This window comes from Somniosus microcephalus, chromosome 5, assembly GCF_052327205.1.
Source record: "Somniosus microcephalus isolate GS21.2 chromosome 5, FLI_Smic_1.0, whole genome shotgun sequence".
Classification (NCBI taxonomy): Eukaryota; Metazoa; Chordata; class Chondrichthyes; order Squaliformes; family Somniosidae; genus Somniosus; species Somniosus microcephalus.
This window is the reverse complement of record NC_140991.1, coordinates 7,456,198-7,481,315: the sequence shown is the minus strand read 5'-3', so window position 1 is coordinate 7,481,315 and position 25,118 is coordinate 7,456,198. Positions and strand designations below refer to the sequence as shown.

The window sequence follows — 25,118 nt, the reverse complement described above, 5'->3', positions numbered from 1 at the left end:
TCACCGTGTTACTCTGCATCTCACTGTCTCTCACCATGTTACTCTGTATCTCACTGTCTCACCGTGTTACTCCGTATCTCACTGTCTCACCGTGTTACTCCATATCTCACTGTGTTCCTCTGTATCTCTCTGTATCCTGTGTTACTCCGTATCTCACTGTCACCCATGTTACTCCATATCTCTCTGTCTCTTGTGTTACTCCGTATCTCACTGTCTCTCTCACTGTTATTCCATATCTCACTGTCTCTGTGTTGCTCTGTTTTTATCTGTCTCTCACTTTTTATCTCTCTGCACTTGTCTCTCACTCTCTGTTTCTGTATCTAACTTTGTCTCTCCCCACTTTCTCCGCCTCTGCCTATATCTGTGTCTGTTTCTCAGTATTGTTGTCTATCTCTGCCTCTACCTGACTGTTTCTGTCTCTGTCTAACTTTCTGTCCCACTCCATCTATCTCTATGACACTGTTGCTGTTCATGTCTCTCTCCCTGTGTGTGTCTGTTTCTTTGTATCTCCATCTCTCCCACTCTCTCTGTCTCACTCTCTCTCTCTCAGGGCCCGATTTTCTGGATCGTGCGGGAAATGGTCGGGTTTCCCCGAATTTCAGGTTCTGACACACAAAAAAATGTGTCAGCCAGCTGGACGCAATTTTCCCTCAAGTGGCCAATTAAGTTCCAGCCTGTGGGCAGCCTTGCTAATTGTCCATTTCCAGTCAGAAAGCCCCACAGTATGATGTCATCATTCGTGGTGCTTTCAAAGTGTCCAGCAAGCTTCTCCACCTTTGCAGGCTTCTCAACCACTCTTGCACAATGGCAGAGGAGCCTGCACCAGCTGCTGCCAGCGGCAGAGGCCGAGCTGCCGCCAAATTCAACAAGATGTCACTGCAGACCTTGGTGGATGGGGTAAGGGCCCACAGGGCGGTCCTCTACCCTCGCTCAGGGAGGAAGAGGCCTCCCAAAGAGTCCACGGCTGCATGGATGGAGGTGGCAGCAGAGGTAAACTCTCTGGGAGTCACCCGTCGCACCTGGATGCAGTGCAGGAAGCGCTTCCATGACCTTCACCGCACAGGGAAAGCAAGTACGAAGTTTCCATCACCCTCAACCTGATCCCCATTGCCTTTCCCCAACAGCACTCGGCTTCAGCAATCTCTTCCTCCACATCCCACTTCACAGTCACATCCATGCACCCTTACCCATTCCGTCTCTCTCTATGCTCACATTCACAGAACTATTCCACCATCCAGTCTTGTAAATAGTTTTAATGCCATCATTTTCCTGTACATAAAAAATCTGGTGCCAGCTGCTGCAGTTATGGCGTCTGTCATTTGGCGAATGGGGATGTCACATAGAGGCCTTAGGATAACTTGCAGATGTCAGCAAGCTGGTCAAATAGGTAGGAATGTGCAGGCATGGGCCACTGTCCATGGTCAGTTAAGAAGCAGTGAGGCTGCAGTGTTTGATGTACCAGGCTAGGCAAATCTGCCCAGGATGAGTGTGTTCCTTGCATTCCACCCAGCAATGTTCTCGCGCACTGGTGCCGCTGGTTGGCGGGCCCCTGCAGGATGCTCGTTTCCGTCCTCCTCCTCCTCAGCATCATCCTCATCCGAGGCGGCTCTGTGAGGAGCCTCTTGGTCCTGCGGAATCGGCAAGCCATGACGCTGTGCCATGTTGTGAAGCACACAGTATACCACAACGATTTTGGAGACCCTGGCTGATGAGTACTGTAGGGCTCCACCTGATCTATCGAGGCATCTGAAGCGCATCTTCAGCAATCCGATGGTTTGCTCGATAATGTATCTGGTGGTAATGTGGCTGGAGTTGTAGCGCTCCTCAGCTTCGCTGGCTGGTCTCCTCAACGGCGTCATTAGCCAAGAGCGCAGGGGATATCCCTTGTCTCCAAGTAGCCATCCTTGAAGTTCGTTTGGCGGACTGAATAGCGGAGGCACAGTAGACTGGCGCAGTATGAAGGAGTCATGGCAGCTGCCAGGGAACCTGGCACAAACATGCAAAATCACCTTCTTGTGGTCACACACCAGCTGAACATTAAGGGAGTGGAAGCCCTTACGGTTGACAAAAACTCCTGGATTGCGGTGGGATGCCCTAACGGCCACATGTGTGCAGTCAATGTCGCCCTGCACCCTTGGAAAGTCTGCCAGCTGAGCTAATCCACGCGCTCGCGCCCTCACACTTGCGCGATCCCTGGTGAAATGGATGTGATTGTGCACGATGGCAAAGAGGGCATCGGTTACCTGTTTGATGCAAGTGTGTGCAGCAGCCTGGGAGATGCCGCTGATGTCTGCTGCTGATCCCTGGAAGGAGCCTGAGGCATAAAAGTTGAGTGCAGTGGTGACTTTAATGGCCACTGGCAAGTAGTGTGGACCTGTTGCTCTGGGCTCCAGGTCTTGCTGCAGCATTGCGCAGATGTCAGTCACAACCTCTCGCGAAAGTCAGAGCCGCCTCTGGCACTGCTGCTCAGTCATGTTGAGGTAGCTGACCCTGTGTCTGTAGACCCTGTTTGGGGGGGTATCTCCTGCGCCGACGGCCTTCCACGCGCTGACCATTTCTGGCCTGTGCTGCCTCAGGTGGCTGAGCCGCAGCCTGTCGCTCCTGCTGGTGCTGCTGTTGTTGCTGGTGATGCTGTTGCTGGAGTTGCTCCAGCCTCCTCTGCTGTTGGAGATCCTCTAATGCCAGGAAGGGAAGGAACAAAAGGCCTCCCATGCTTCTGGCAGATGCCTCCGTTGAGAAGGCGCTGAGTTAGGGTGCCGAGAGGGGCTTCCCAGGAGCTCACACTCGAGAAGTGTGTGAGGCTCCAACCTTCCACAGCTGTGCCTAAGCCTTCAAAAAGTTGCCCCAAGCCTTCAGCAACAAGGTCCTGCAGCCTGCAAATGCTGCCTGATTAAATCTCTTCAGTCCTGACTGACCTGCAGCTGAAAGCAAGCAAGCCAGCTCTGTTCACACCAGGTTTCATCAGCGGTGTTCCCACCAGGCGTATGTTACGTGGGGAAAGCCAGAAAATTGCAAGGGCCCTTGAAAATAGGTTTAAATATGCTAATAATTGGTCATTAGGCTCCCGCCGACCATTCCCGCCTGCGGCGGGCGGGACTGATTCGGGTCCTGCTGAAACACGGGGGCGAAAGTTGGGCAGGGGGGGTCGCAACCTCCTATTTCTGCGATTTTCGGCCCCCGCCCGCCTGAAAATCCGCCCGACGGCTGAGAGAAAATCGGGGCCTCAGTCTCTCTCTCACTCTGACTCTGTCCCACACTCACTCTCCGCTCTCTCTCTTTCTCACTCTGTCTTTGTCTCTGTCTCTCTCTGTCTCCCACTCTCTCTATTCACAATATATATTAATGATCTAGACAAGGGAACTAGATGTAATATCTCCAAATTTGCAGATGACACAAAGCTGGGTGGGCGTGTGTGCTGTGAGGAGGATGCCGAGAAACTCCAGGATGATTTGGACATGTTGGGTGATTGGGCAAAAGCATGGCAGATGCAATATAACGTGGATAAATGCGAGGTTATCCACTTTGGAGGCAAAAACAGGAAGGCAGATTATTATCTGAATGGCAATAGATTGGGAGAAGGGGAAGTGCAACGAGACCTGGGTGTCCTTGTGCACCAGTCGCTGAAGGTAAGCATGCAGGTGCAGCAGGCGGTTAAGAAGGCAAATGGTATGTTGGCCTTCGTAGCGAGAGGGTTTGATTACAGGAACAAGGATGTCTTGCTGCAGTTGTACAGGGCCTTGGTGAGGACGCACCTTGAGTATTGTGTGCAGCTTTGGTCGCCTTATCTGAGGAAGGATGTTCTTGCCATGGAGGGAGTTCAGCAAAGATTCACCAGGCTAATTCCTGGGATGGCAGGAATGACGTATGAGGAGAGATTGGGTCGATTGGTCTTGTACTCGCTGGAGTTTAGAAGAATGAGAGGGGATCTCATTGAAACTTATAAAATTCTGACAGCACTGGACAGACTAGATGCAGGAAGGATGTTCCCGATGGTCGGGGAGTCCAGAACCAGGGGTCACATTCTAAGGATAAGGGGTAGGCTATTTAGGACAGAAATGATGAGGAATTTCTTCACCCAGAGAGTGGTGAACCTGTGGAATTCTCTACCACAGAAGGCAGTTGAGGCCAATTCATTAAATATATTCAAGAAGGAGTTGGATATATTTCTTAAGGCTAAAGGGATCAAGGGATATGGGGAGAAAGCAGGGACCGGGTACTGAATTTGGATGATCAGCCATGATCTTATTGAATGACGGAGCAGGCTCGAGGGGCCGAATGGCCTACTCCTGCTCCTATCTTCTAGGTTTCTCTCTCTGTCCCTTTCTGTTTCCCACTCTCTGTCTGTCTCTCAATTCAATTCAATTCAATTCAAATCGCTTTATTGGCATGACAAGTTACATCTTATGTTGCCAAAGCATCAAAAAACATTCATGGTTGTACACAAAAATACAGATCTATCCATACAGTGTATAAACAGATATATCCCTGAGTGTATAAATATACATTCATATAATTTGTATATACTCTTTTCTTATATTTAGTGGTTGTCCCTCTGTTTATGGCAAGCTGTAATGTAGTGTGCCGCTAAGGTTACACAATTTCTCTCTTCCCCTAGTAGGTATGGGAGTTTTTGGTCGTCATTCAAATTTCTGAATTCCGGGCATATTTTTGTGAATTTTAGGTAGAAATTCTCCCTTATGCCCTGATATTTTCTACAAGCTGTGAGGAAGTGCATCTCTGTCTCCACCACTCCCTGACTGCAGTGAGAGCATATCCTGTCCTCTCTTGGCAGCCGGGTCTGTCTGTGTCTGCCTTTTTCGATCGCCAGGCTATGTTCACTAAGTCTGTACATTGTCAAGGTTTTTCTCAGTTTGCTATCCTTTACCATGGTCAGGTAATCAGCCATGTCTCTCATTCTGTCTCGCTCGGTCTCTCTCTCTCTCTCTCACTTTCTCTGTTTCTCACTCTTTTTCACACTCTCTCTGCCACTGTCCCTTTCACTCTCTCTTTATCTCTGTCTCCCTCTCACTCAATTCAAATTCAAATTCAAATCGCTTTATTGGCATGATAAGGTACATCTTATGTTGCCAAAGCATCAAAATACATTTATGGTTGAACACATAAACGCAGTTCTATTCATACAGTGTATAAACAGGTATATCCCCGAGTGTATAAATATACATTCGCATTGTTTATATATACTCTTTTCTTAGTTTACTGGTTGTCCCTCTGTACATGGCAAGCTGTAACATAGTGTGCCGCCAGTGTTACACAGCTTCTCTCCTCCCCCAGTAGGAATGGGAGTTTTTGGTTGTCATTCAGATTTCTGAATTCAGGGCATATTTGTGAGAATTTTTGGTAGAAATTCTCCCTGATGCCCTGATATTTTCCACAGGCTGTGAGGAAGTGCATCTCTGTCTCCACTACTCCCTGACTGCAGTGAGAGCATATCCTCTCCTCTCTTGGCAGCCTGGTCTGCCTGTGTCTGCCTTTTTCGATCGCTAGGCTATGTTCGCTAAGTCTGTACCTTGTCAAGGTTCTTCTCAGTTTGTTATCCTTTACCATGGTCAGGTAATCAGCTATGTTGTATTGTCTGTTTAGGGCCAAGTAGCAATTGAGTTTGCTTTGGGTTTTTGTTGTTTCTGCCCAATATGTCAGATATTTTTCCTTTTGCTTAGCGACGATTGTGTTGGGTCGAATTCTTTGTGTTACCCTGTCACTGTCCTGGGGCTGGTTATTGTTAGTATTGTTAGTAGTTACTTCACTGAGTCCCAGGACTAGTTGACTGAGGGTATTCTTCTTTATGGTCAGCTCTTGGCATTTCAGGGCGTCGTAGTGATAGCATTGGGGGTTGCTCATTTGTAGGTGATTCCAAAATTTGGTGGCTCTTTTTTGGATAGTGATTATTAATGGATATTGGCCTAGTTCCGCCCTGCATGCATTGTTTACTGTTTTCCTTTGAGTCCGGAGGATACTTTTACAGAATTCTGCATGTAGGATCTCAATTGGGTGTTTGTCCCATTTTTCAAATTCTTGTTGTGTTAGCGGTCCCCATACCTCACTGCCATAGAGTGCAATTGGTTCAATTACTGATTTGAAAATTCACTCACTCACGCTCTCTCTCTGTCTCTCTCCTCTCTCTGTGTCTCTCTGTCTCTCTTTCACTCTCTCTGTCTCTCTTTCTCTCCCTCTCTCTCACACTCTCTTTCACTCACTGTCTCACTCTCTCTGTCTCACTCACTCACTCTCTCTCGCTCTGTCTCTCACTCTCTCGCTCTCAGTTCAGTTCAGTTCAGTTCAAATGCTTTATTGGCATGAAAGTTTACAGAGAACCATATTGCCAAAGCTTACATAGCAAAAAGGTACAGTTTTCCAACATTCTGTAGGTGTCAATCGATTTGACATTTGTTGGGTATATACAATATTACTTTTAAACAATATTAATTTTAAACAGTCTTTCTACTTCATTTGGTACGTTCAATATTAATTTTAAACAGTCTTACTTTTAAACAGTCCTCAGGTTGTGACATGTTGTTACATATTTAGCCCCAAGGTATGGTCTGTCTCCTTCTCCTAGGACTCTCTCTCTCTCTGTGTTTAGCGCCGCTCTGTCGGTCGCTGCAGTCTCTCAGTTCCAGTTGTGGGCGGCGGCTTCCAGCTCACTGTGTAGCCGGGGAGAGCGGACCCCGGGCCCGCCGCCGACCGTTCCTCCGCCATGGGCATCAACCGGCTCTCGGAGCTGCTCCGGGACCGGGCCGGGGAGGCGATCACCAGCAAAACCATCCACGCGTACGAGGGTGAGAGAGCCGGGGAGCTGGGACTGGAGAATGTGAACAAAGAAAGCGATACAGAGCTTCACAACACAGCAAAACAGCAGAGAGAGAGAGAGGGCACAGGGACAGGAACAACAGAGAGAGAGAGAGAGCACAGGGACAACAGAGAGAGAGAGCTCGGGAACAGGAACAGCACAGAGAGCACAGGAACAACAGAGAGAGCTCAGGAACAACAGAGAGAGAGCACAGGAACAAGAGAGAGAGCACAGGAACAACACAGAGAGAGCACAGGAACAACAGAGAGAGAGCACAGGAACAGCAGAGAGAGCACAGGAACAACACAGAGAGAGCACAGGAACAGCAGAGAGAGCACAGGAACAGCACAGAGAGAGCACAGGAACAGCAGAGAGAGAGAGCTCAGGAACAACAGAGAGCACAGGAACAGCAGAGAGAGAGCACAGGAACAGCAGAGAGAGCACAGGAACAGCAGAGAGAGAGCGCACAGGAACAACAGGGAGAGAGAGCACAGGAACAGCAGAGAGAGAGCACAGGAACAATAGAGTGCACAGGAACAGCAGAGAGCGCACAGGAACAAGAGAGAGAGCACGGGAACAACAGAGAGAGCACAGGGACAACAGAGAGAGCACGGGAACAGGAGAGAGCACAGGAACAAGAGAGAGAGCACGGGAACAACAGAGAGAGCACAGGAACAACAGAGAAAGCACAGGAACAACAGAGAGAGCTCAGGAACAGCAGAGAGAGAGCACAGGAACAAGAGAGAGAGAGAGTTCAGGAACAGCAGAGAGAGCACGGGAACAGCAGAGAGAGCACAGGAACAGCAGAGAAAGAGCTCAGGAACAGCAGAGAGAGAGCTCAGGAACAACAGAGAGCACAGGAACAGCAGAGAGAGAGAGAGAGAGCACAGGAACAGCAGAGAGAGAGCTCAGGAACAGCAGAGAGAGAGCTCAGGAACAGCAGAGAGAAAGCACAGGAACAGCAGAGAGAGAGCACAGAACAGCAGAGAGAGAGCACAGGAACAGAGAGAGAGAGAGCACAGGAACAACAGAGAGAGAGAGCACAGGAACAACAGAGAGAGAGAGCACAGGAACAACAGAGAGAGCACAGGAACAGCAGAGAGAGAGAGCATAGGAGCAACAGAGAGAGAGAGCACAGGAACAACAGAGAGAGCACAGGAACAGCAGAGAGAGAGCACAGGAACAACAGAGAGAGCACAGGAACAGCAGAGAGAGCACAGGAACAGCAGAGAGAGAGCACAGGAACAAGAGAGAGAGAGAGTTCAGGAACAGCAGAGAGAGCACGGGAACAGCAGAGAGAGCACAGGAACAGCAGAGAAAGAGCTCAGGAACAGCAGAGAGAGAGCTCAGGAACAACAGAGAGCACAGGAACAGCAGAGAGAGAGAGAGAGAGCACAGGAACAGCAGAGAGAGAGCTCAGGAACAGCAGAGAGAGAGCTCAGGAACAGCAGAGAGAAAGCACAGGAACAGCAGAGAGAGAGCACAGAACAGCAGAGAGAGAGCACAGGAACAGAGAGAGAGAGAGCACAGGAACAACAGAGAGAGAGAGCACAGGAACAACAGAGAGAGAGAGCACAGGAACAACAGAGAGAGCACAGGAACAGCAGAGAGAGAGAGCATAGGAGCAACAGAGAGAGAGAGCACAGGAACAACAGAGAGAGCACAGGAACAGCAGAGAGAGAGCACAGGAACAGCAGAGAGCACAGGAACAACAGAGAGAGCACAGGAACAGCAGAGAGAGCACAGGAACAGCAGAGAGAGCTCAGGAACAACAGAGAGAGCACAGGAACAGCAGAGAGCACAGGAACAACAGAGAGAGCACAGGAACAGCAGAGAGCACGGGAACAGCAGAGAGCTCAGGAACAATAGAGAGAGCACAGGAACAACAGAGAGAGCACAGGAACACAGAGAGAGCACAGGAACAGCAGAGAGAGCTCAGGAACAATAGAGAGAGCACAGGAACAACAGAGAGAGAACAGGAACAGAGAGAGCACAGGAACAACAGAGAGAGCACAGGAACAACAGAGAGCGCACAGGAACAACAGGGAGAGAGAGCACAGGAACAGCAGAGAGAGAGCACAGGAACAATAGAGTGCACAGGAACAGCAGAGAGCGCACAGGAACAAGAGAGAGAGCACGGGAACAACAGAGAGAGCACAGGGACAACAGAGAGAGCACGGGAACAGGAGAGAGCACAGGAACAAGAGAGAGAGCACGGGAACAACAGAGAGAGCACAGGAACAACAGAGAGAGCTCAGGAACAGCAGAGAGAGAGCACAGGAACAAGAGAGAGAGAGAGTTCAGGAACAGCAGAGAGAGCACGGGAACAGCAGAGAGAGCACAGGAACAGCAGAGAGAGCTCAGGAACAGCAGAGAAAGAGCTCAGGAACAGCAGAGAGAGAGCTCAGGAACAACAGAGAGCACAGGAACAGCAGAGAGAGAGAGAGAGAGCACAGGAACAGCAGAGAGAGAGCTCAGGAACAGCAGAGAGAGAGCTCAGGAACAGCAGAGAGAAAGCACAGGAACAGCAGAGAGAGAGCACAGAACAGCAGAGAGAGAGCACAGGAACAGAGAGAGAGAGAGCACAGGAACAACAGAGAGAGAGAGCACAGGAACAACAGAGAGAGAGAGCACAGGAACAACAGAGAGAGCACAGGAACAGCAGAGAGAGAGAGCATAGGAGCAACAGAGAGAGAGAGCACAGGAACAACAGAGAGAGCACAGGAACAGCAGAGAGAGAGCACAGGAACAACAGAGAGCACAGGAACAACAGAGAGAGCACAGGAACAGCAGAGAGAGCACAGGAACAGCAGAGAGAGCTCAGGAACAACAGAGAGAGCACAGGAACAGCAGAGAGCACAGGAACAACAGAGAGAGCACAGGAACAGCAGAGAGCACGGGAACAGCAGAGAGCTCAGGAACAATAGAGAGAGCACAGGAACAACAGAGAGAGCACAGGAACACAGAGAGAGCACAGGAACAGCAGAGAGAGCTCAGGAACAATAGAGAGAGCACAGGAACAACAGAGAGAGAACAGGAACAGAGAGAGCACAGGAACAACAGAGAGAGCACAGGAACAACAGAGAGAGCACAGGGACAACAGAGAGAGCTCAGGAACAACACAGAGAGCACAGGAACAACAGAGAAAGCACAGGAACAACAGAGAGAGCTCAGGAACAGCAGAGAGAGAGCAGAGGAACAGCAGAGAGAGAGCAGAGGAACAGCAGAGAGAGCACAGGAACAGCAGAGAGAGCACAGGAACAGCAGAGAGAGCACAGGAACAGCAGAGAGAGCTCAGGAACAGCAGAGAGAGAGCACAGGAACAGCAGCGAGAGCACAGGAACAGCAGAGAGCGCTCAGGAACAGCAGAGAGCGCACAGGAGCAGCAGAGAGAGCACAGGAACAGCAGAGAGAGCACAGGAACAGCAGAGAGAGCACAGGAACAGCAGAGAGAGCTCAGGAACAGCAGAGACAGAGCTCAGGAACAGCAGAGAGAGAGAGCTCAGGAACAACAGAGAGCACAGGAACAGCAGAGAGAGAGAGAGAGCTCAGGAACAGCAGAGAGAGAGCTCAGGAACAGCAGAGAGAGAGCACAGGAACAGGAGAGAGAGCACAGGAACAGGAGAGAGAGCACAGGAACAGCAGAGAGAGCACAGGAACAGCAGAGAGAGCTCAGGAACAGCAGAGACAGAGCTCAGGAACAGCAGAGAGAGAGAGCTCAGGAACAACAGAGAGCACAGGAACAGCAGAGAGAGAGAGAGCTCAGGAACAGCAGAGAGAGAGCTCAGGAACAGCAGAGAGAGAGCACAGGAACAGGAGAGAGAGCACAGGAACAGGAGAGAGAGCACAGGAACATGAGCGAGAGCACAGGAACAACAGAGAGAGCACAGGAACAGCGCACAGGAACAGCAGAGAGCGCATGGGAACAGCAGAGAGAGCTCGGGAACAGCAGGGAGAGCTCGGGAACAGCAGAGAGAGCACAGGAACAACAGAGAGAGCACAGGAACAGCGCACAGGAACAGCAGAGAGCGCACGGGAACAGCAGCGAGAGCAAGGGAACAGGAGAGAGAGCACAGGAACAGGAGAGAGAGCACAGGAACAGGAGAGAGAGCACAGGGACAGGAGAGAGAGTGCTCAGGAACAGCAGAGAGAGAGCACAGGAACAGGAGAGAGAGCACAGGAACAGGAGAGAGCACAGGAACAGGAGAGAGAGCACTGGAACAGGAGAGAGAGCACAGGAACAACAGAGAGAGCACAGGAACAGCGCACAGGAACAGCAGAGAGCGCACGGGAACAGCAGCGAGAGCTCGGGAACAGCAGGGAGAGCTCAGGAACAGCAGAGAGAGCACAGGAACAACAGAGAGAGCACAGGAACAGTGCACAGGAACAGCAGAGCGCGCACGGGAACAGCAGAGAGAGCACGGGAACAGCAGGGCGAGCTCGGGAACAGCAGAGAGAGCACGGGAACAACAGAGAGAGCACGGGAACAGCAGAGAGAGCACAGGAACAACAGAGAGAGCACGGGAACAGCAGAGAGAGCACGGGAACAACAGAGAGCATGGGAACAGCAGAGCGAGCACAGGAACAGCAGAGAGAGCACAGGAACAGCAGAGCGAGCACAGGAACAGCAGAGCGAGCACGGGAACAGCAGAGCGAGCACGGGAACAGCAGAGAGAGCACAGGGACAACAGAGAGAGCACAGGGACAACAGAGAGAGCACGGGAACAGCAGAGAGAGCACGGGAACAGCAGGGAGAGCTCAGGAACAGCAGAGAGAGCACAGGAACAACAGAGAGAGCACAGGAACAGTGCACAGGAACAGTGCACAGGAACAGCAGAGCGCGCATGGGAACAGCAGAGAGAGCACGGGAACAGCAGGGCGAGCTCGGGAACAGCAGAGAGAGCACGGGAACAACAGAGAGAGCACGGGAACAGCAGAGAGAGCACAGGAACAACAGAGAGAGCACGGGAACAGCAGAGAGAGCACGGGAACAACAGAGAGCATGGGAACAGCAGAGCGAGCACAGGAACAGCAGAGAGCACAGGAACAGCAGAGCGAGCACAGGAACAGCAGAGCGAGCACGGGAACAGCAGAGCGAGCACGGGAACAGCAGAGAGAGCACAGGGACAACAGAGAGAGCACAGGGACAACGGAGAGAGCACGGGAACAGCGGAGAGAGCACGGGAACAGCGGAGAGAGCACGGGAACAGCGGAGAGAGCACGGGAACAGCAGAGAGAGCACGGGAACAGCAGAGAGAGCACGGGAACAACAGAGAGAGCACGGGAACAACAGAGAGAGCACGGGAACAGCAGAGAGAGCACAGGAACAGCAGAGAGAGCACAGGAACAGCAGAGAGAGCACAGGAACAGCAGAGAGCACAGGAACAGCAGAGAGAGCACAGGAACAGCAGAGCGAGCACAGGAAGAGCAGAGCGAGCAGAGGAACAGCAGAGAGAGCACAGGAACAGCAGAGAGAGCTCAGGAACAGCAGAGCGAGCACAGGAACAGCAGAGAGAGAGCACAGGAACAGCAGAGCGAGCACAGGAACAACAGAGAGCACAGGAACAGCAGAGAGAGCACAGGAACAACAGAGAGAGAGCACAGGAACAACAGAGAGAGCTCAGGAACAACAGAGAGAGCACAGGAACAGCAGAGAGAGCACAGGAACAGCAGAGAGAGCACAGGAACAGCAGAGAGAGAGCACATGAACAACAGAGAGAGCTCAGAAACAACAGAGAGAGCACAGGAACAGCAGAGAGAGCACAGGAACAACAGAGAGAGCACAGGAACAGCAGAGAGCACAGGAACAACAGAGAGAGCACAGGAACAGTGCACAGGAACAGCAGAGCGCGCACGGGAACAGCAGAGAGAGCACGGGAACAGCAGGGCGAGCTCGGGAACAGCAGAGAGAGCACGGGAACAACAGAGAGAGCACGGGAACAGCAGAGAGAGCACAGGAACAACAGAGAGAGCACGGGAACAGCAGAGAGAGCACGGGAACAACAGAGAGCATGGGAACAGCAGAGCGAACACAGGAACAGCAGAGAGAGCACAGGAACAGCAGAGCGAGCACAGGAACAGCAGAGCGAGCACGGGAACAGCAGAGCGAGCACGGGAACAGCAGAGAGAGCACAGGGACAACAGAGAGAGCACAGGGACAACAGAGAGAGCACGGGAACAGCAGAGAGAGCACGGGAACAGCAGGGAGAGCTCAGGAACAGCAGAGAGAGCACAGGAACAACAGAGAGAGCACAGGAACAGTGCACAGGAACAGCAGAGCGCGCACGGGAACAGCAGAGAGAGCACGGGAACAGCAGGGCGAGCTCGGGAACAGCAGAGAGAGCACGGGAACAACAGAGAGAGCACGGGAACAGCAGAGAGAGCACAGGAACAACAGAGAGAGCACGGGAACAGCAGAGAGAGCACGGGAACAACAGAGAGCATGGGAACAGCAGAGCGAGCACAGGAACAGCAGAGAGAGCACAGGAACAGCAGAGCGAGCACAGGAACAGCAGAGCGAGCACGGGAACAGCAGAGCGAGCACGGGAACAGCAGAGAGAGCACAGGGACAACAGAGAGAGCACAGGGACAACAGAGAGAGCACGGGAACAGCAGAGAGAGCACGGGAACAGCGGAGAGAGCACGGGAACAGCGGAGAGAGCACGGGAACAGCAGAGAGAGCACGGGAACAGCAGAGAGAGCACGGGAACAACAGAGAGAGCACGGGAACAACAGAGAGAGCACAGGAACAGCAGAGAGAGCACAGGAACAGCAGAGAGAGCACAGGAACAGCAGAGAGAGCACAGGAACAGCAGCGAGAGCACAGGAACAACAGAGAAAGCTCAGGAACAGCAGAGAGAGAGCAGAGGAACAGCAGAGAGAGAGAGCACAGGAACAGCAGAGAGAGAGAGCACAGGAACAGCAGAGAGAGAGAGCACAGGAACAGCAGAGAGAGAGAGCACAGGAACAGCAGAGAGCACAGGAACAGCAGAGAGAGCACAGGAACAGCAGAGCGAGCACAGGAATAGCAGAGCGAGCAGAGGAACAGCAGAGAGAGCACAGGAACAGCAGAGAGAGCTCAGGAACAGCAGAGCGAGCACAGGAACAGCAGAGCGAGCACAGGAACAGCAGAGAGAGCACAGGAACAGCAGAGCGAGCACAGGAACAACAGAGAGCACAGGAACAGCAGAGAGAGCACAGGAACAACAGAGAGAGAGCACAGGAACAACAGAGAGAGCTCAGGAACAACAGAGAGAGCACAGGAACAGCAGAGAGAGCACAGGAACAGCAGAGAGAGCACAGGAACAGCAGAGAGAGAGCACATGAACAACAGAGAGAGCTCAGAAACAACAGAGAGAGCACAGGAACAGCAGAGAGAGTAAAGGAACAGCAGAGAGAGCACAGGAACAGCAGAGCGAGCACAGGAACAGCAGAGAGAGCACAGGAACAGCAGAGACAGAGCTCAGGAACAGCAGAGAGAGCACAGGAACAACAGAGAGAGCACAGGAACAGCAGAGAGAGCACAGGAACAGCAGAGAGAGCACAGGAACAACAGCGAGAGCACAGGAACAGCAGAGAGAGCACAGGAACAGCAGAGAGAGCAAAGGAACAGCAGAGAGAGCACAGGAACAGCAGAGAGAGCACAGGAACAGCAGAGAGAGCACAGGAACAACAGAGAGAGCGCAGGAACAGCAGAGCGAGCACAGGAACAGCAGAGAGAGAGAACAGGAACAGCAGAGAGAGCAAAGGAACAGCAGAGTGAGCACAGGAACAGCAGAGAGAGAGCACAGGAACAGCAGAGAGAGCACAGGAAGAACAGAGAGAGCACAGGAACAACCACAGGAACAACAGAGAGAGCTCAGGAACAGCAGAGAGAGAGCACAGGAACAAGAGCGAGAGCGAGCTCAGGAACAGCAGGGAGAGAGCACAGGAACAGCAGAGCGAGCACAGGAACAGCAGAGAGCGCTCAGGAACAGCAGAGAGCGCACTGGAACAGCAGAGAGCGCACAGGAGCAGCAGAGAGCACAGGAACAGCAGAGAGAGCACAGGAACAGCAGAGAGAGCACAGGAACAGCAGAGAGAGCTCAGGAACAGCAGAGAGAGCTCAGAAGCAGCAGAGAGAGAGAGCTCAGGAACAACAGAGGGCACAGGAACAGCAGAGCGAGAGAGAGAGAGCTCAGGAACAGCAGAGAGAGGCAGCTCAGGAACAGCAGAGAGAGAGCACAGGAAAAGCAGAGAGAGAGCACAGGAACAGCAGAGAGAGAGCACAGGAACAGCAGAGAGAGAGCACATTCTCAGGCTGTGGGCGTCGCTGGCAAGGCCGGCGTTTATTGCCCGCTCCTTGTCTTGAGAAGGTGGTGGTGGGGGCCATCTTCTTGAACCACTGCTGTGCAGTTTGTTGCAAACTGAAGGCTCGCTGGGCGACTTCAGAGGGCTGTTAAAATTGAGGTTGAAAATTCTTACAGGGCTTTGACAGGGTAGATACAGGGAGGATGTTCCCGATGGCTGGGGAGTCTAGAACCAGGGGTCACAGTCTCAGAATAAAGGGTCGGCCATTTCGGACTGAGATGAGGAGAAATGTCTTCACTCAGAGGGCGGTGAATCTTTGGAATTCTCTGCCCCAGAGGGCTGTGGAGGCTCAGTCGTTGAGTATATTCAAGACAGAGATCGATAGATTTTTGGATATTAAGGGAATTGAGGGATATGGGGATCGGGCAGGAAAGTGGAGTTGAGGTAGAAGATCAGCCATGATCTTGGTGAATGGCGGAGCAGGCTCGAGGGGCCGAATGGCTGACTCCTGCTCCTATTTATTATGTTCTTAAGAGTCAGCCATGTTGGTGTGGGACTGGAGTCACATGTAGGCCCAGACCGGGTAAGGACGGCAGGTTCCCTTCCCTAAAGGGACATCAGTGAACAATCCGACAGCTTCATGCTCACTTTTACTGAGACCGGCTCTGTATTTCCAGGGCGGGATTTAAACTCCCGTTCCCAGGATTACTAGTCCAGAGACGTAAGCGCTGTACCACTGTAACCCAACTGACGCACACTGTTTGTGATTGATTTCCTAGGGAGGGTGATGGCTCTCGATGCCGCTGTCGTCATGAACCAGTTCCGCACAGCTCGCCCTGATAAGCGCTACCTGCACCATCTCAGGTGGGTGTTTCATTGCTGACATCCAGCAAATAACTGGGTCCCGTCTCCCAGACTTCCCCCTGCCTCCCCCTCCCTGGGCTGCCGCAGCCCTTGTGGGAGATTCCAAAAACAAAGGCGTTGGGGCCGATTGATTTCTTGCCTCCAAAACGGGAGGGAGCTTCACCAGGATGTGTAACAGGAGGTGGGGATCACCCTGAGTGTGTCAGCCGTGGCTCAGTGGGCGGCACTCTCTAGGTGGGAGGGGCTAGGAGTGAGCAGGCGCTGCTGGTTGCCTGATTGCTGCAGGGAGTTGGAGTGAGTTTGTAAAAAGTCGATGGTGGGTTTTCGGGTTCATTTTTCAGGTTTTAGGGCCTTTTTGGTCCATAAACTGCAGCCAGATGGCGGCTGAGGGGCCCGGAGTGCCGGGCCCGGGGTGCTGGGCCCTGGGTGCTGGGCCCGGGGTGCTGGGCCCGGAGTGCCGAGCCCCTCAGAGGACAGTGCTCTCAGGATGAATTTAATCAGGGGAGAAAATGTTGGGGGAAGGGAGAAAAAAAGGCCCAAAGATTTGGGCCGGGACCCCAGGAGGTTTGGAAAAGAAAACACGGTGGTGGTTCAGTGCGAGGATAAGGAGATACGAGCTTGGGATATTATCCAATCGGTACATGAGGACTGTGGCGAGGGAAGCTGCTTTGCCTGCCGACCAACGTCGAATATTGGGTTCGAGGTGACGGTCAGTGGCCGAGAGGAGGTGGAAAGACTTTTACTCAGTTTGAAGGTTGGTGATGAGTTCTTGGAGGTATCTCTGCTATATTCGGAAGAGGTGGTGGTCTCATTCTTAAACCTGCTACTTATATTGAGGACGATGCGCTAATCAAAAAGTTGAAGTCGTGGGACATTAAAATTTGCTCGGCAATAAAGAGGAGATACTATCCAAGACCACAGGTAGCAGATGGAACCCGTTACGTAAAGGTGCGGTTCCCAGAGGGGGTGAAGTCACTACCGTACAGCATGAAATTCAAGGCAATGGAAGGAGTGCAGTACTCCCGGGTACTGCATGATAACCAGGTGAAGGTTTGTTATTATTGTCTTGGACACGACCATCTTGTAAGAAGCTGTCCAGACTTGTACTGTTATAACTGCGGCAAGTCTGGACACATCGCTCGGAGCTGCAAGGCGGAGAGCTGTGGGGTGTGTCACAAAGGCCCCACCCGCTGTGAGCGTGAGGCAGAAGGAAGCTCTATGAGTGACGAAGAGATGGGAGAAGGAGCAGGGGGTGTGAGTGGAACGGCTGGAGGAGCGGAGCAGGCGGAGGACACAGCTGGTGAATTGAAGGAGAAAAGAGCACAGGAAGAGGCAGAAAATTGCGGAGCAGAGAACAGGATGGAGATGGTGGAAAACACACCAAGTGCAGTGGAAAAGAACAAAGACAGCAGAGGGCAGCACGGGTCGAGGGCAGAGTCCAGTCATAATACTGTTCAGCTCTCCCTAAAGAACCTGGTGTCCGCGGGGGAGAGGAGGCGGGAGCGGGGTGCGTGGTAAATGTAAGTACTCCAAAGAAAGATGGGGAGTCTGACATCTCGGTGAGCAGGAGGGGGCAAGACAAAGAGAGGGTGCAAGAGGCAGGAGTCTTAAAGGGGCAGCAGGATGGGAGCGGCGAGACAAAGACGCCAGAAGGGAGCAATATAGGTGCGCCATTGTCCCAGAGAGAGAAGGATCAGGGAGCAAGGGTCAGAGGTGGCGATGAGGTCGAAGGGAGCGGCACTGTTGGCAAAACCACGATAGCAGGAAGACTCTCTATGGGAGATGATGTATCTTCTGACAGGGAGCAGGAACAGAAGGTTACAGAAGAGCTCGAGAGTGAGGAATCAGAGGGGGACAGAGACATGGAAGTGGGGGGGGGGCGGGTGGCATCGTGTGGAAAGGGAAAGGTTAGTGAGGGGCAGAGGGAGGGAGACGGGGCAGCTCCTCGGCCCAAACTTAATGCAAGGAAGAGGCTGAAACAGCAGGGAAGGTTCAAACAGGAGGTGAAAAAGAGCCAGAGACTGCAGGAAAAAGCAACAACTGGCCGAAAAGTTGGGACGGGCCAGAGATTAAATGATGGGGAGATTATCAGGTATACTTCCCTTATTCGGAGCCATGATTACATTGGTCTCGATTAATCTGAATGGACTGAGGGGTGAGAAGAAATTGCAGCAAAAGCAAAATACTGCGGATGCTGGAAATCTGAAATAAAAACAGAAAATGCTGGAAATACTCAGCAGGTTAGCTCAGCGTCTCTCCACAGATGCTGTCTGACCTGCTGAGTATTTCCAAGAAATTGCAGCAGCTGTTGCAGTGTTTTAAAGGCACCGACTTGTGTCTGCAAGAAACCTTTTGGGATGAGGATATCCTAGAAAGAGTTCGGAAGGTTTGGAAGGGAGAGGTGTTTGCAAGTTATGCAAACAATAACCGTAGAGGGGTGGCTGTTTTGGTGAGTCCGTCCATAAAAGAGAACATTGCCTTGGTGGACAAGGACACTGGGGGGGAGATTTTTATGGCTAAGGGTAAAAATGGAAGAAATAATTGCGATCTCTTTAATATCTATGCACCGAACGACCATTGCAAGCGTCGCGAGTTTTTTTGGGGGTTATTCACTGAAGCGGCAGAGGTGGAAAACCCTTGTGTACTGGGGGATTTTAATGCATTTTTATCTCGGATGGACATTTCAGCCCAGATGACCTTTAAGGATGATAACTCCAGAGGGATGATTGTAAAAATTAGGGCAAATTTAAATTTGAGAGACTTATGGAGGGACTGGAACCCCATAAAAAGGGAGTTCTCCAGAACAGGTTGGGTGGGTGATGTTTTAAAACAGAGCCGAATAGATTTTGTGTTAATGCGGGAAGGGTTAAGTTCGGAGGTGATGGAGATTTATTATAAAAAAGTATTTTTTAGTGATCACTCGGCTTTGGTTCTTAGAATTAGGAACAGCAGAGTTAAGATCGGTTCAGGGGTGTGGATTTTACACAATCAATACCTGAAGGAAAGAGCTTATAAAGAAGGGATTATAAATATAATAAAGAATGCTCGGAAGGAACCTTTGTTCTTGGAAGAAAGAAGAGTTTGGTGGGACAATTTCAAATATGAGGTAAAAGTTTTTTCGGTTTGTTATGGGAAAAAGAGAGCAGCAGCTAACCGGCGTCAAGAAGAGAATATAAACAAAAGGTTTACGGATGTCTGTAAAGCAGTTGACGGAAGGGATAAGGGAGCTGAGACTAAGTTCCGGGTGCTAAAGGAAGAGTGGGAATTATTGCAAGCTGAAAAATGCAAGGGGGCCATTCTCCGTGCAAAGGCTAGAGATGCATTGGAGGGCGAAAGATGCACTAGATATTTTCTAGAGCAAGAGAAGCTGCGACAGAGATTATCGTTAATTGGAGAGTTGAAGGTTGGGGAGAAGATCATGTGGTAAACCACTGTTATCGTTCACAACCGTTCACTATTGTTACACTGTTGTTATCACTATTTACACTGTTGTTATCACTACACAAGGTTACCTCTTGCCACGCACGCTGTTATACCTAGGCATACCTCAGCTGACTCCGCCCATGGCTCCACCTGCTTGCCCAGGTATAAAGGTGACTGATTGGCTAGTATTCTTCCTTGTTGGAACCGATCACCCACGAGGGTGGGCTCTGTTATTTAGCCAATAAAAACCTATAGTTACTATCTTAACTCGTCGCTTTTCATGGAATGAATTGATAGGTATATCAATTTTATTGGCCTCTCGCCACCTCGCACCGCCGCCCCTGGGACCTACTACGGCGTCGGTGTCCCGGAATCGATCGGGACCGCCACCCTCGGGACCTGCTGCGGCAGCGGAGCCCCGCAATCGGGCCGCCAGCTGCTATTTCTGTGGCCAGGCGAGACATCAAAGGGCACGCTGCCCTGCAAGGAACGCGACCTGCTCCGGATGCGGAAAAAAAGGCCACTTCGCAAACGCCTGCAGGGGGAAAGCCACATGTGAGTGCCTCATGTGAGTCGTGGGGGCGGCCATCTTTGATCAAGGCCACAGACGCCAGCAGTGCCTCATGTGAGTCGTGGGGGCGGCCATCTTCTCCGCCATTTTGTCCAACTTCGACCTTGTGGGGATCCGCGTCATGGGCGTCGCCATTTTGTTCGCCGCACTCGGCCGCCATTTTGTCTCCAGACCCGACCACCGCCTCACCTGCCGACTACAGCAGCTCACTCAGCCATACACTGGCCTCCGTCACGCTTGACCAAGCTCTCCCGCATCATCTGTCCAGGTCCATGATGGACATCGAAGTAAACGGCCACGCCACGACCTGCCTGTTCGACAGCGGAAGCATGGAGAGTTTTATTCACCCAGACATGGTGCGCTGCTACTCCCTCACTGTCCGGCCAACGCGCCATCGGATCTCGATGGCGTCGAAGTCCCATTCAACAGACGTCAGCGGCTACTGTGTGGTGACCCTGTCGGTTAGGGGCACGGAATATAAAAACTTTAAACTTCTCGTCCTGCCCCAGCTCTGCGCTGCCATCCTACTAGAGCTGGATTTCCAATGCCACCTTCAAAGTGTCACTTTGGCATACGGTGGATCCCTCCCCCCACTCACAGTCTACAACCAGCAGTTTTTAAACCGCCCACCGCGTACCACCTGCGGCCTCTCCACTCTCAAAGTCCCGCCCCCTCCTTGTTCGCTAACCTCACCCGCGACTGTAAACCCGTCGCTACCAAGAGCAGGCGGTACAGCGCCGGGGACAGAGCTTTTATTAGCTCTGAGGTGCAGCGAATCCTGAAGGAGGGCATCATCGAGGGGAGCACCAGCCCCTGGCGTGCCCAGGTCGTAGTCGTTAAGACCGGCAATAAACACCGCCTGGTCATCGACTACAGCCAAACCATAAACCGGTACACCCAGCTGGACGCATACCCCCTTCCCCGCATATCTGATATGGTCAACCAGATTGACAGTACCGGGTATTCTCCACCATCGACCTTAAGTCGGCCTATCACCAACTCCCTATCCGCCCTGAGGACCGCCAGTATACCGCCTTCGAGGCGAATGGCCGCCTCTACCACTTCCTTAGGGTTCCCTTCGGCGTCACCAACGGGGTTTCGGTCTTCCAAAGGGAGATGGACTGGATGGTTGACCAGAACGCGCTGCAGGCCACGTTTCCTTATCTAGATAACGTCACCATCTGCGGCCACGACCAGCAGGACCACGATGTTAATCTGGAGAAATTCCTCCGTACGGCCCAACGGCTGAATCTCACTTACAATAAGGAGAAATGTATGTTTAACACCTCGCGCCTTGCCATCCTCGGCTGCGTAGTAGAGAACGGAGTCATCGGCCCTGACCCCGAAAGAATGCGCCCCCTCATGGAGCTTCCCCTTCCCCACTGTCAAAAGGCACTGAAGAGAACCCTGGGGCTCTTCGCTTACTATGCCCAATGGGTGCCCAATTATGCAGACAAAGCCAGACCCCTCATGAAGTCCACCTCCTTCCCCCTGACAGCAGAAGCATGCGCAGCCTTCTCCCTCATAAAAGGAGACATTGCGAAGGCCACAATGCACGCAGTGGATGAGTCCATCCCTTTCCAAGTGGAGAGCGATGCATCCGACTTCGCCCTAGCTGCAACCCTTAAACAGGCGGGGAGACCTGTGGCCTTCTTCTCAAGGACCCTCCAGGGCCCTGAGATCCGACACTCTTCTGTCGAGAAGGAGGCCCAGGCGATTGTGGAAGCGGTACGGCGCTGGAGGCATTACCTGGCAGGCAAACGATTTACCCTCCTCACCGACCAGCGTTCGGTTGCTTTTATGTTTAATAACAAGCTGAGGGGCAAAATCAAGAACGACAAGATCTTGAGGTGGAGAATTGAGCTCTCCACCTACGATTACGATATCTTGTACCGGCCTGGTAAACTCAACGAGCCCCCAGATGCTCTATCACGAGGTACATGCGCCAACGCGCAAGTTGATAGACTGCGGACCCTCCACAACGAGCTCTGCCACCCCGGGGTCACTAGACTTTACCACTTCATTAAGGCCCGCAACCTGCCCTACTCCATCGAGGAGGTCAGGACCATGACCAGGAACTGCCAAGCCCGTGCCGAATGCAAACCGCTTTTCTATAGGCCGGACAGAGCAAGCCTGATCAAGGCTACCCGCCCCTTCGAGCGCTTGAGCATCGATTTTAAGGGGCTCCTCCCGTCCTCTGACCGTAATGTGTACTTCCTCAACATTATTGACGAGTACTCCCGTTTCCCCTTTGCCATCCCCTGCCCAGACATGACCAGTACCACGGTCATCAAATGCCTGAACGACCTCTTCGCCTTGTTCGGGTTCCCGAACTATATACATAGCGACCGGGGCTCATCCTTCATGAGCGAGGAACTTCGCCAGTTCCTGCTCGCGAGAGGTATTGCTGCGAGCAGGACCACCAGCTACAACCCCCGGGGGAACGGCCAGGTGGAAAGAGAGAACGCGACAGTTTGGAAGGCCGTCCTCTTAGCCCTAAAGTCTAAGGGCCTCCCAACCTCTCGCTGGCAGGAAGTCCTCCCGGCAGCGCTCCATTCCATCCGGTCACTGCCTTGTACTGCCATTAACGCCACCCCTCATGAGCAAATGTTTGTTTTCCCCAGGAAGTCGACTACGGGAACCTCGCTACCAACATGGCTGACTTCTCCGGGGCCCGTCCTGCTGCGGAAGCACGTGAGGACCCATAAAACGGACCCCCTGGTCGAGAGGGTGAACCTCCTGCACCCCAACCCCCAGTATGCCTATGTGGCATACCCAGACGGGCGGGAGGACACAGTCTCCTTGCGAGACCTCGCACCCTCGGGCACCCCTGAGATACCACCGTTATCCCCCACCACTCCCCCAAATCCAGCTCCTGTAGGCGGCATGCCGGAACCCCAGGAGCCTTCGTCGATCACGCAGACACCAGCACTAACATCGGATACTGCACCACCGCCGCCGCTGCTGCGCCGATCAGAAAGGCTTACGAGGCCTCCTGATAGACTGACATACACGAACTGGTAGTACACTTCACCCCGCCGGACTCAATTTTAAACAAGGGGTGAATGTGGTAAACCACTGTTATCGTTCACAACCGTTCACTATTGTTACACTGTTGTTATCACTGTTTACACTGTTGTTATCACTACACAAGGTTACCTCTTGCCACGCACGCTGTTATACCTAGGCATACCTCAGCTGACTCCGCCCATGGCTCCGCCTGCTTGCCCAGGTATAAAGGTGACTGATTGGCTAGTATTCTTCCTTGTTGGAACCGATCACCCACGAGGGTGGGCTCTGTTATTTAGCCAATAAAAACCTATAGTTACTATCTTAACTCGTCGCTTTTCATGGAATGAATTGATAGGTATATCAGATCATTCATGAAAGTGGGGAGATTTTGGAGGCAGCTAGCAGCTTTTATCAAGAGTTATATACAAAAGAAGACATTTCCAATTTGGCGATGGAGAAGGTTACTGCTTTTATTGAAGAGGGTTTAAAGGAGGGTTTAAAGGAGGATTCATGGAAATAAAAGTAGCAATAAGTGGAATGAAGGTGGGGGGGGAAGCCCAGGGTCCGATGGACTAAGTGCAGAATTTTATAAAGAATTTTTCGACATTTTAAGTCCATTGCTCTTAGAAGTTTTTAAGGAAATTAAAATTGAGGGAAGCCTGGCCCCATCTATGAGGGGAGGTGTCATAAGCTTAGCTTATAAAAATATAAAGGGGATAGAAGGGATCTGAAGAATTGGAGGCCCATCACATTATTAAATGTGGATTATAAGATCTTGGCGAGGGTTATGGCAAATCGAATGAAGGAGGCGTTGCCGCAGATAGTTTTGCCCTCTCAGTCCTATGAGTTTTTATTGATGGTTTTGGAAGCATTTGGTTTCGGGGAAAATTTCATTGAGTGGATAAGGATTTTTTTATTCAAACATATTTAGCTGTGTTAAATGTAATGGTTTTTTATCCAAGTATTTTCTGATACAGAGATCAGTGAGACAGGGTTGTCCCCTGTCCCCATTGCTGTACACATTGTAGCAGAACCATTAGGTTACATGATGCGAAAGAAACAAGGTGTAGTTGGGATTGTGGTTCCCAGTTCCGGGCTGGTGTCGGTGATACGCCAATATGCAGATGATATAACCTTAACATTGAGAAATGGGGAGTCAGTGAGGAAAGCTATGGATGTAGTGGAGGAATATTGTAGAACTTCAGGAGCCAGAGTGAATTATAGTCAGTCCCAATGCCTGGTTGCTGGAAGGGGTAGGGGGGAATGGTTGGGGGAATGTCCCTTTAAGGTGGTGGTGGTTTTGGAAGTTCTGGGGGTGCATATGGGGTGCAAGAAAGACAGGGATGAAGTGGATCGATTAAATTGGGAACTGAAGGTTATGAAAATTAAAAAGATTTTGGGAAGATGGGAAAGAAGGTGGTTGAATGTGCAAGGAAGAGCGACAGTGGTGTCCGCTCTTTTTTAAAATTCGTTTATGGGATGTGGGCGTCGCTGGCAAGGCCGGCATTTATTGCCCATCTCCTAATTGCCCTTGAGAAGGTGGTGGTGAGCCGCCTTCTTGAACCGCTGCAGTCCGTGTGGTGAAGGTGCTCCCACAGTGCTGTTAGGGAGGGAGTTCCAGGATTTTGACCCAGCGATGATGAAGGAACGGCGATATATTTCCAAGTCAGGATGGTGTGTGACTTGGAGGGGAACTTGGAGGTGGTGGTGTTCCCATGCGTCTGCTGCCCTTGTCCTTCTAGGTGGAAGAGGTCGCGGGTTTGGGAGGTGCTGCCGAAGAAGCCTTGGCGAGTTGCTGCAGTGCATCTTGTAGATGGTACACACTGCAGCCACAGTGCGCCGGTGGTGGAGGGAGTGAATGTTTAAGGTGGCCACCTTGACATGCCTTTTTTCATTCAATACCCTGCAAAGCATGACAGCTTCTTCGACAGCACCTCCCAAACCCGCTCCAAGTTCCACATACCATCCTGAAATATATCGGCCGCTCCTTCATCGTCGCTGGGTCAAAATCCTGGAACTCCCTCCCTAACAGCACTGTGGGAGCACCTTCACCACACGGACTACAGCGGTTCAAGAAGGCGGCCCACCACCACCTTCTCAAGGGCAATTAGGGATGGGCAATAAATGCTGGTCTTGCCAGCGAGGCCCACA

At 51.8% G+C, this 25,118-nt stretch overlaps 1 protein-coding gene across 1 annotated transcript in view; it reads left to right on the top strand.

The window, feature by feature from the left end:
- The first annotated feature begins 6,585 nt into the window (after positions 1-6,585).
- The window catches only part of LOC147116846 (flap endonuclease 1-like), a 76,802-nt gene continuing 58,269 nt past the window's right edge, over positions 6,586-25,118 (top strand). Inside the window, exons 1-2 of the mRNA XM_085987249.1 lie at positions 6,586-6,797; positions 15,877-15,961. Of these exons, the coding sequence (XP_085843375.1) occupies positions 6,716-6,797; positions 15,877-15,961 (167 nt within the window). The 5' untranslated portion in view covers positions 6,586-6,715. The remainder of the gene's footprint in view (positions 6,798-15,876; positions 15,962-25,118) is intronic.